General features: G+C 42.9%; 1 protein-coding gene across 1 annotated transcript; it reads left to right on the top strand.

The window, feature by feature from the left end:
• The first annotated feature begins 2,616 nt into the window (after positions 1–2,616).
• LOC108800671 (interferon-induced very large GTPase 1-like) lies at positions 2,617–11,279 on the top strand. Its single transcript, XM_018572665.1, has 2 exons — positions 2,617–5,344; positions 6,580–11,279. Exons 1-2 carry the CDS (start codon positions 2,617–2,619, stop codon positions 11,277–11,279), a joined length of 7,428 nt encoding a protein of 2,475 aa, XP_018428167.1.

The raw sequence follows: 11,279 nt of genomic DNA, 5'->3' as shown, positions 1-11,279 counted from the left end.
TCTATCTCTCTCTCTCATCTATCTCTCTCTCCCATCTATCTATCTCTCTCTCTCATGTCTCTCTCTCTCATCTATCTCTCTCTCTCATCTATCTCTCTCTCTCATCTATCTCTCTCTCTCATCTATCTCTCTCTCTCATCTATCTCTCTCTCTCATCTATCTCTCTCTCTCATCTATCTCTCTCTCTTTCATCTCTCTCTCTCTCATCTCTCTCTCATCTATCTCTCTCTCTCATCTCTCTCTCTCTCATCTCTCTCTCCCTCTCTCTCTCATCTCTCTCTCTCTCTCATCTCTCTCTCTCATCTCTCTCTCTCATCTCTCTCTCATCTATCTCTCTCTCTCATCTATCTCTCTCTCCCATCTATCTCTCTCTCTTTCATCTCTCTCTCTCTCATCTCTCTCTCTCTCTCTCATCTATCTCTCTCTCTCATCTATCTCTCTCTCTCATCTCTCTCTCTCTCTCATCTCTCTCATCTATCTCTCTCTCTCTCATCTATCTCTCTCTCTCATCTATCTCTCTCTCTCATCTCTCTCTCTGATTGTAAGGGAATTTAATTAAATAGGCCAACAATGCAAAAACGAAGCTGGGATAAGATTAATTTGCGACATAGTCCTGTGTATGTAAGTGTGCTGTAGACACAAACATACAAATAGAGTGACTTCCGACCTTTTTGCTTCAATGTTCATTGTAAAAGGGAACAACGAGCAACATAAGAATTGTAATATCACATATTACCACTTCCAGGGACGGGCCAAGCTGTCCCGGAAAAGTGGCCATTACATAGTTGGGTCAGTGACTTCCCTGTCCACGGGGTGACAACGCTGCTGTGTGATTTCACTGCCCAACAAACAGTATTTTTACCGTCACAGGAAGTGAGGAAAAATAACAAATCAATTGGCAGGATCAGTAGGTCATAAAACCATGCTACAGGAGGAACTTAGAAAATGTTTCATCAATTATTTTCTCCCTTGTGTTCCGCTTTAAGCAATAATGAGGGGAGCACAGAGGAGGTTCTCAATGCTTTGAGTCACTCACTTGAGGCCAGGGGCGGACTGGGCCGGGGGGCAGGGTGGCAATTGCCCCCCGGGCCTCTCTGTCACATTGGTCACATTTTTCTGCCTTGAAGAAGGGACCCCGCGCGGCCCCCGAAACGTCGGCTTTGTTGATTATCGTGACACAATTGTCCATTAAAAAGGACATATTTATTTAAATCATTTGAGTGCTGGCGACCTGTCTTTTCATTCAGCATTTGCAAAAGGAGATTTCAGCAATGACAGCCCGCTGTATTACTCTGATGACAAGTCTACTTGAATAGCGATAATAACTCCTCCTCCTGCCGGCAGGTGTGTGTTCAGCAGCAGAAAAATGACAATCTTCATAGCCGGGACTGAGCTGTCTGTGTAGAACTCCCGGCTTACACCGGAGATAGACAATGAGGTGAATCGAGTGGAGACTCCAGGCAGTTTAAAGCCACGAAATACTTCTATAATCCCAGTATATGTTTGTGGTATACTGCTTGGTAATCAGCGGTCACCAGGGGTCCCTTCCTCCTGTCCTGGGCCCCCTCCAAGTGGCGGAACTCCAGGGCCCGGCCGCGACCTCTGCGACCCTGGTAGTTCCGCCACTGCGTTCAGCCAAAAAGTGATATTTCATGGTGGAGTGAGTGAGTCTTAAGCTGCCCATACACCTTACAACCATCGCACGACTTTCGTTGTGAGATGGTTGTAAGGTATTTAAAATTCCGTACGATCTGCCTATCTTGGACAGGCAGATCGTACTTGCGCTCATCGAAAGCCCACCTCGGTGAGGGGCGGGCTTCCGATGATTCCAATGCTGAGAGGTGTAGTGTGCGCTTGCGCACACCGGCCCGTTCGGCATTTGTCTTCCGAGAACGCCAGTAACCCGCCGACAATCGTACAATTTTCGGCGGGTTTTCGAGCGTGCTCGGAAGACAAAAGACGTGCGACCGTACAGTAGAACCGGTCGCACGCCTTCCATACACCTGCCGATTATCGTATGATCGCGGGGTCACCCACAACTATCGTACGATAATCGGCAGGTGTATGGGCACCTTTAAAAAGTCTTAGATTCACCAGTGAACCTAATCCCTTCCATGATTCCCTAATCTGTTGGTGTTCATCTGGGAGTTTTGAGTGTTCACACTCAGCTTTCTGTGTTCTGCTTCTTCCTGTTACATTCTCCATGATATAAAGGAAGTAAAAACTAACAGTGATGTTGGGAACTCCTCATAAGGGCATTTATTTCATTAATCCTTACTTGGTCATGATACTTCTCTCTCAATGCAAGTCTATGGGCCGGGGGTGCCGGACCATAGACATTTTAGATGGTTGAGGTTTAATTTCAGGAACTATTAATTGGGGGGGGGGGTTCAGTGATATACAGTTAGACACTGTAAGGGGAGTTTCCAAGTTTACATAGGTAATATAATAATAGTTGTTTCATTCTTCTTTGAAGTCAAGATTAAAGAATTTGGAATTTCCCATCAATATGCAGTTAGCTCTAGTACTGATAACCTTTACTATGCCCATTGGAGACCAAGGGATTTTAATACCTATTTCTGTTTTCCAGAGTGAGCGACAATCCAGATAAACATCATGGATCTAGAACAAGATGACTTTGACCGCAGCTATCTTCTTCAGGAAGACGTCCATAAGGAGGAGGACATCAATCAGGAAGAGAACATGCAGGAAGGTTTGAATAAAAGCAAGCCAAAGAAAGAGAATGTCGAGGACATCGCTCATGAAAATGAGAATGTCAATCAGGAGCAAAACATCCAGCAAGATGAAGAGAACATCAGTGATGAGAATGGCATTACGCAAGAGGAGAAGCATATGAATCAGGAAATCGCTGATCTAGAGCAGGAGATCATTAGACAAATGGAGCGCACAGATAAAGAGGAGGCCATCAAACAAGAAGATGAGCTCCAAAATAGGGAGGAGGAGATCATGAATCAGGAAAAGGAGGTCAGCAATCCAGAGGAGGTGATCATTAATCAAGAAGAGGAGGTTAACAATAAGGATGAGGAGAATATCAATCAAGAAGAGGAGCTCAACAATAACAAGAAGGAGATCTTTAATCAAGAAAAAGAGATCAACAGTAAGGAGAAGGAAATCATTAATGAAGAAGAGGAGTTCCACGACAAGGAGGAGAAGATCAACAATCAAGACAACACGGTCAACAATAAAGAGGGGATCATCAATCGAGAAGTCAACAATAAAAAGGAGGAGATTATAAATCAAGAAAACATTGATCATGAAAACACCGACCTAGAGCAGGAGATCATTAGACAAATGGAGCACACCAATAAAGAGGAAGAGGCCATCAAACAAGAAGATGAGCTCCAAAATATTGAGGAGGAGATCATTAATCAAGAAGAGGAGTTTAACAATAAAGATGAGGAGATTATCAATCAAGAAGAGGAGGTCAACAATAAGGAGAAGGAAATCCTCAAACAAGAAGATGAGCTCCAAAATAGTGAGAAGGAGATCATGAATCAGGAAAAGGAGGTCAACAATCCAGAGGAAATTACTAATAAAAAAGAAGAGGTTGATGATAATGATAAGGACATTATCAATCAAAAAGAGGAGGATGACAATAATGATGAGGACATTATCAAAGAAGAAGAAGAGCTCAACAATAAAGAGAAAGATATTTTTATTCAAGAAAAAGAGGTCAACAATAAGGAGAAGGAAATCCTCAAACAAGAACATGAGCTCCAAAATAGTGAGGAGGAGATTGTGAATCAGGAAAAGGAGGTCAACACTCCCAAGGAGGAGATCATTAATCAAAAAGTGGAAGTTGATTATAATGGTAAGGAGAATATAAATGAAGAAGAAGAAGAGCTCAGCAATAAAGAGAAAGAAATCTTTAATCAAGAAAAAGAGGTCAACAATAAGGAGAAGGAAATCATCAATCAAGAAGAGGAGGTCAACAACAAAGAGGAGACATTCTGCAATGAAGGAAACAGGGTCGACAATGAAGAAGAGATCATCAATCAAGAAAAAATAGTCAACAATAAAAAGGAGGAGATTATAAATCAGGAAAAGGAGGTCAATAATAAAGAGGAGGTGAACATCTATCAAGAAAAAGAGGGCAATAATAAAGAGAAGGATAGTATCAATCAAGAAGAGGAGCTCAACAATAAAGAGGAGGAGATTATCAATAAGGAGGAGGAAAATGTCAATCTAGAGGAAAAGATAATCACTCATGAAGAGAAGGAAATCCCTGAACAGAATATCAGTATACAAGATGAAAGAATAAGTCAAGAGATGGAGAACATCACCAAAAACAATGAAGAGGTTGAGTTTAATGAAGGAAATGCAAATCAAGAGCCAGAAGACCTCAATCAAGAGAACATTAGTGAAGAAGAGAAGCTCATTCATAAGCAGGAGATAGTTGATCTTGAGGAGGAGATAATCAGTAATGGGGAAAAGGAAATCAGTCAAGAGGAGGAGAATATCAATGATAAAGAGACAATCATCTGTGATAAAGAGAAGGATATTGATGACAATAATGCAGAGCCACCAAACCTCAATCAAGAGAAGATTGATGAAGAGCAAGAGAAGATTAATCATGAGCAGGAGATAATTAATTATGAGCTGGAGAAAGAAACTAGTCAACAGAACATTAATCAGGAGGAGGAGAACATCATTCAAGAAGAGAACATCAGTCATGAGGAGGAACTAGCCAATCATAAGGAAGACAGCATTAATGAACCAAATACTAGCCAAGAAGATGAAAACACAATTCAGCCAGAGGAAAACATCAGTCAAGAAGAAGACATAATCATTAATCAACCGGACAATACAAATCAAAAAAAGGAGAATGTTCTTCAAGAAGAGAACTTTAAAGATGAAGTTGATAATATCAATAAAGAGGATAAGAACTTCAATCAAGAAGATGAGAGCACCAGAATACAGAAGGAAAATGCCAATGAAGACACCAATCCAGAGGAAATCACTCCTCAAGAGAAAGAGGATCACACTCAGGACAAGGAGAACATCAATGAAGAGAAAAGAACCAATCAAGAAAAGAACAGCAGCCCAGAAATGGAGAACATCAATGAGGAAGAAAATTCCAGACAAGAGACGGAGAACATTAGTAAAGAACCCCTCGATCCAGAGGAGGAAGACATCGTCAAAGACAAGGTGGAGCAAATCAGTGAAAGCAAAGTGGATAAACCAGAAGATGAAATAACAGATAACATGCACGATGCAGCTATTCCACAACTGGAATCTACCTCCGAAGACTTAATCAACCATCGTCAGAAGACAATGTTCAACATTTTACAATCATTGGACCTAGAGGATTATTTCTGGGGCCGTAAGTACTTTACAATGCACTATTTTAATGATTTTTTTCTATGCTTTATAACCTTGGTTCTCACCTGGTGGGTTGTGACCCAAAAGTGGGTCGCGACCTCGTTTTCAGTGGGTCGCCGCGTGCCTTCCACTTTTCTATGTGAGAGGCTCCTCAGCCTCCCCCTAGCGTAGCAATATCAGTTCTTGCGCTGAGCAGCCATTCAGAATATGCTGCCCGGCGTCCATAGTAACAGGCGGCGGGAGGGGAGGGGAGGTGAGTCACAGGAGGAGGCGTGTGTGTGTCACAAGCCCCGCCCCTTGCAGTGCACACATAGAAGCTCCCTGGCTGGGTCGAGCGCCGCGCGTGGGGGAGGGTGGGGGGAATTGGGTTTGGCGGGTAGTAGTAGTTGAGCAGTTGTATTAAATAGTAGAATAGTAGTTGTATACATCAGGTAAGTCCAGCACGCTACTGCAACATTAGAGACCGATGGGGGGGGAGCGGGGGCCAGTGTCATCCGCTCCCGCACCCCCCCCGGCCCCCGTTTTGGGAGGGGGGCCCAAGATAAAATCTTGCACCAGGGCCCTTTGGTTAATAGTTCCGCCACTGGGTAGTAGTATAAGCCAGGCCGGGAACACAGAGATCAGCGTTGTCAGGAACAAGCCAGGAGCAGGAACCAGAGGTGAACGTCATACACGGAATCAGGATACACAGAGTAGCAGGAATGCACTAGCAGGTGGAAACATGCAAGCGCAAGGTCAGACTAGACTGCATAGCTTAAATAGTGAGTGGGATGACATCATCACTCAGAGACAGGAAACTCCTATCTGGTTTTCTCAGATGATGATCTCCTGTCTGGCCATAAGAGGGAGCCTGGGAGTAGTGAGCAACGTTACACAGTCTGCTCAGACAAAGGAGGAATCACAGGTGGGTGGAATGGCCGCCAAGCCAGAATGCTGCAAACCAAATAAGTCAGGTTGGAACCCTGACATGTATAAGCCTTTTTCTTTGCCTACGAGGCAAAGGATACCAATAAGTGTTCCTTGGGCCAGTCACTGATAAACAGCCGGCAACACAATAACAGTTCAAGAAGAGATGTTTTGATAATTGAAACAAGGATTTCCACAGACATAGGAAGCTAGTGTACATTTCTTTAAAATAATGTAAATATGACATAGCTTTACCTCACCTGAAATCAAGTAAATGTGGATATAATGTGGACTGCTGACTGATACAATACATATTTTTATCTTTCACAGCTAAAATTAAACAGTTTAATGACAAACTGAGGGAATTAAACCTGGTAAAGTTCATAACTTCAAAGCTTAGTCTTATGGAGGTTCTGAAGATTGGGCAAGAAGATCTAAAGAAGAACATCCCTCAGAGGCCTGAGGACGTACCCTGGCATTTCTTACAGAACCTCATGTCCCTCAATAGCACTGCAAGAAACACACGGCTTGTTCAGTCACTGGATAAGAAAACAAACACAATACCGGATGAAGAAATTGACTTTATGGACGATTTAGACATGTCAACTTCCATCAATCCTCTGGACGTTCTGTGCCTTCTCCTTAATTGTTCAGATAGTTTTCTGCAACAAGAGATTGTGACGAAAATGTCCATGTGCCAGTTTGCCCTCCCTCTTCTGCTTCCTGCTGGGCAAGGTTTGGATATAACTTACATGCTCTGGGCAATGAGGGATATAGTGAAGAGATGGAGACCCCAATCATTAGCAAATGTTAAAGGATGCATTGAAAACAACTTGGTCAACATACCCATGCCCGTTTTCTCCTTTGCTAGACTGGGAAAGTGTAGTCTTTCAAAATCCAGAATTCTAAATTATATCCTAAGTCCAGTCCAACAACACTATGACTTCTATGTCCATCAGAACATGGAAGGGGCAAACATTGTAAGGGAAGTCTCTGATGGACTGGTGGAAATTTCTTGGTGCTTTCCTGGAGGAAATGAAATCTTAGACCTGTTTCCAGACCCTATCGCTGTGACCAATCTCAGAGGTGATCTGGAGTCTAACTGGGGTCAATTCAACTTCCTAACGAAAGTATCCTCAGCTGTGTTCATATTTATTGAGAGTATGGATGATCAAAATTACAGTGTTCTGTCCAACATTGAAGAATCAAACACAAACTACTTCATCGTCCTTGCTCCCTCCTCTAGATGTATCAGTGTAGAGACCCAGAACCACATTAAGATGTTATATCCCATCTTGAAAATCAACAGAAAAAATGTTCTGGTGAAGAACAACTCAATTAATGACGCAGAATTGGTGAAGAAAATGCAGCTAATTATCACAGATGTAATTAAATCTTCGCCCTATTACATCACCCTGGAGGAGATGTCTCACATCGCCGCGGATCTAGGCATACGCGTTGATGAGGGTTCAGAAGAACATCAGAAAACAAGAACGCTTGCATTGGAAATTACCAAGAGCGTCAAGGATGTTGTGCAGTATAAGAATGAAACAATGAGACTGCAAGGAGAATATTGGAAACAGCTGGCCAAAATTGAAAAGGAAATGTGCCGAATGAAAGGACTGGGGAGTGAGAATGCCGAGGATTACAGAGCAAAGCTTGTTAAGAAATGTTGCGCGCTTAGGAGGCAGCAAAGTGAGTGCAGTATGCCCGACGGAATATTCACATTCATAGCCGCACTCCAAAACCTACCGCGTATTGAGAAACATTACTTTTTGAAGTGGATGAAGCTCTACCTCGATTCAGTCACTAGAAACCATCTTTCAGCACTCCAAGTAGAGTACAAGGAGCAGTACTATAAAGTCAACACTAATGTGGAGAGACTGAAACAACTCGATCAAATCATTCTTAACAGCTCACTGGGAGTAGAACATTTCATCAGAGAAGTTGGCCAGTTTTACGAAGCGGAACATTTCCTGGCCAAGGACTGTACAAGTGATCAAAAGCTTTACAAACTACCAGGTATTGCTGCTGATCTTTTGTTGGATGGGTTCCCATTGGAGCTAATTGACGGAGATGCCTCCAACATACCAATGCAGTGGATAACTGATGTACTGACTGAGTTGGACACCAAGACGGGAGGAGAATGTAGAATGAAAGTGATAACCGTGCTGGGAGTGCAGAGTACGGGGAAGTCCACCCTTCTGAACACCATGTTTGGTCTGCAGTTCCCGGTGGCCAGTGGACGATGTACACGAGGAGCCTTCATGACTCTTCTAAGAGTGAAAAACAATTTAATAGATGAGCTTGGATGTGAGTTCATTCTGGTCATTGACACCGAGGGTCTGAAAGCTCCTGAGCTGGCTTCTGTTGAGGACAGTTACGAGCATGACAATGAGTTAGCAACCTTTGTGGTGGGGTTGAGCGACATCACCATAATTAACATGGCCATGGAAAATACGGCAGAAATTAAAGATATCTTGCAGATCGTGGTCCATGCATTTCTGAGGATGAAAGAACTAGGTAAGAAGCCCAACTGCCAGTTTGTTCACCAAAATGTCAGCGATGTGTCTGCTTATGACAAGAACATGAGGGACAGGAAGAAACTTCTGGAACAGTTAGATGAAATGACAAAAGTGGCTTCCAGGATGGAAGAAAAAAGCAACATGACCAAGTTTTCAGATGTCATGGACTATGATCTTGAGAGGCACAGCTGGTACATTCCAGGACTTTGGCACGGAGTTCCACCAATGGCCTCAGTAAATACAGGGTACAGCGAAAATATCTTTGAACTAAAGAAGCAGATATTTGAAACTATGAAAAAGCAGCTGGAATCCAGAACACCTCAGAGTATATCTGATTTCATCAAATGGATAAAGAGTTTGTGGAATGCTGTGAAGTATGAGAAATTCATCTTTAGCTTCAGAAACAGCCTGGTAGCCGAGGCCTACAACCAACTCTCAATCAAATACTCAGAACTGGAGTGGAATTTCCGTAAGAGAATGCACAAATGGATTATTGAGGCTGAAAATGAGATCTTAAATCACCCGTCTTCGGAACTTGAATCTGAAATCTGGGGTGGCATAAAAGAGGACATGTATCAAGTGTTACAAGAAGAAGAGAGAGTCATGCTGGAAGCTCTCGAACAATACTTTGAGAGCGGGAACAAATACGTGCACCTTGTAGAGCGATACAAGGAAGATTTCTTTAGGAGTGCAACAATACTTAGGAATGAAGTTGAAGACAATTTCACTGTCAAATGCGAGGAAGCTATCCGCATACAGAAAGGAAAACACGAGATACAGTTTGTTCAGAACAGCTATCTGAGGACTATCGAAGAGAAAGCCACCAGCCTCTTGGACAACTGCAAGAATGTAAAACATCAGCTTAGTGATAAGGAACTAAAATCTGAGTTCGAGGTTATGTGGAATAAAACGTTATCCGGGTTACAATTTAGCAGTTTAAAAAAGCACAACGTCAGCCAAGAGATGATTGACCAACTCAGGAAAGACATGAGGCACAAAGCAGGTTACCTTAACGAAAAGCTGAATGAAGTAAAAAGTCTAGATGATTACGGGCAAAATGGGCTGGACTTGGATAAGAAGTACACTCAGGACAGTTGGTACGAAAACATGCCGGAAGTAAATAACGCGGAATACTGGGATAAAGTGAACAGTCTTGTGACTTCCTTAAAGGAGCAGTGCAATCGCCATGTAACAGAGCAAGTCAACACGATGAAAGATTACGATCAGACGTACTGCCAAGAACTTCTCAATTTCATTAACGAAAGACTCAATGAGGAGGATGTCAGGAGTCTTCATCTCACGCCGTTGTTCGAGCTGGATCTGAAGCTTCTCCTGCTGGGTCAAACAGCTCCAATCTTCCAGAAGAAACACAATATTTTTTTCCAGGAGAATAACATGAAGTCCTACCTGGATGAAATAAAACCTCAGTACTTCTCCACATTCAAGAACGTCTACCAAGAGAAGGACGAGTCTAAAATCAGAGCCCAGAAATTCTGCGAAGTGTGCCTGAAGCCAGCTCTTTCGGATTATGTGTACAAAAATTTGGGCGGCGAAATCGTGAACGACATACTCACCAGTGGAGATTCCATAAGGTACAGCAGTAGAACCTTCTTCCAGTACACTTTGCTCAAAGAGCTTTTAGAAAACCACAATTCCACTCTCTACATAAAATACAACAACCATTATGAGACCTTTGTGAAAGGCTGGATTGTCAAATTTATCACCAACCGATACAAGGAGTCCACCTCCCTGGAGTCGTTAAAAACAATTATCCTTGCGTGCATCTCAAGGAAGGTGAGACAAACCCTCAAAGATCCGAGAGTACGGGAAACCTCAAGTGTTTCCCAATGTTTAAAAACATTTTGCTTGATATTAAAGAAAGATTTGGTCATCCTGCAGAATGAGATGAAGGTGATTGCGTTTCAGAACAACGCAAGCCCTGTCCAGTTTTCAGCTGACATTGTGGAGTTCCTGGAAGGTGTCGAGAAAGAAATCATCACTGAAATCAAACATTTTACCATTGAATACGTGCTGAACAAGGCAACCCTGAAACCACAGGACGAGTTGTTCAAGAAGGTCTTTGGATGCGGAAAGCAGTGCCCATTCTGCAAGGCCCCATGCGAGGCCGGCGCAGCTAACCACAAGGAGCACTTCGCCTCGGTCCATCGGCCTCAAGGTTTAGGAACGTACAGATGTACGGAATCAAAGGAGCTCTCGTGTTCTATATGTACCACCGACGTGGTGGGAAACACAACGTTCCTGAATTCAGACACCGAGTGGAAGGCGCATCTTTACAAAGAATACCGCAAAATTTACCCTGACTGGACAATACAGCCCGATGTCACCATTGGAGCTTCCAGTTACTGGAAATATATCTTCAAGGAGTTTAATAAACAGTTTTCAGATTACTACAATGCTAAGCCGGCTACCCTACCAGAGGACTGGCATCAAATCACCAAGGAGCAGGCTCTTCAGAATCTAAAGGAGTCTTTTAACATGAACTAA

Source organism: Nanorana parkeri, unplaced genomic scaffold (genome assembly GCF_000935625.1).
Source record: "Nanorana parkeri isolate BGI_ZX_2015 unplaced genomic scaffold, ASM93562v1 scaffold2095, whole genome shotgun sequence".
Lineage (NCBI taxonomy): Eukaryota > Metazoa > Chordata > Amphibia > Anura > Dicroglossidae > Nanorana > Nanorana parkeri.
Note: the sequence above shows the minus strand (reverse complement) of the source record. Positions and strands in the feature narration are given on the sequence as shown.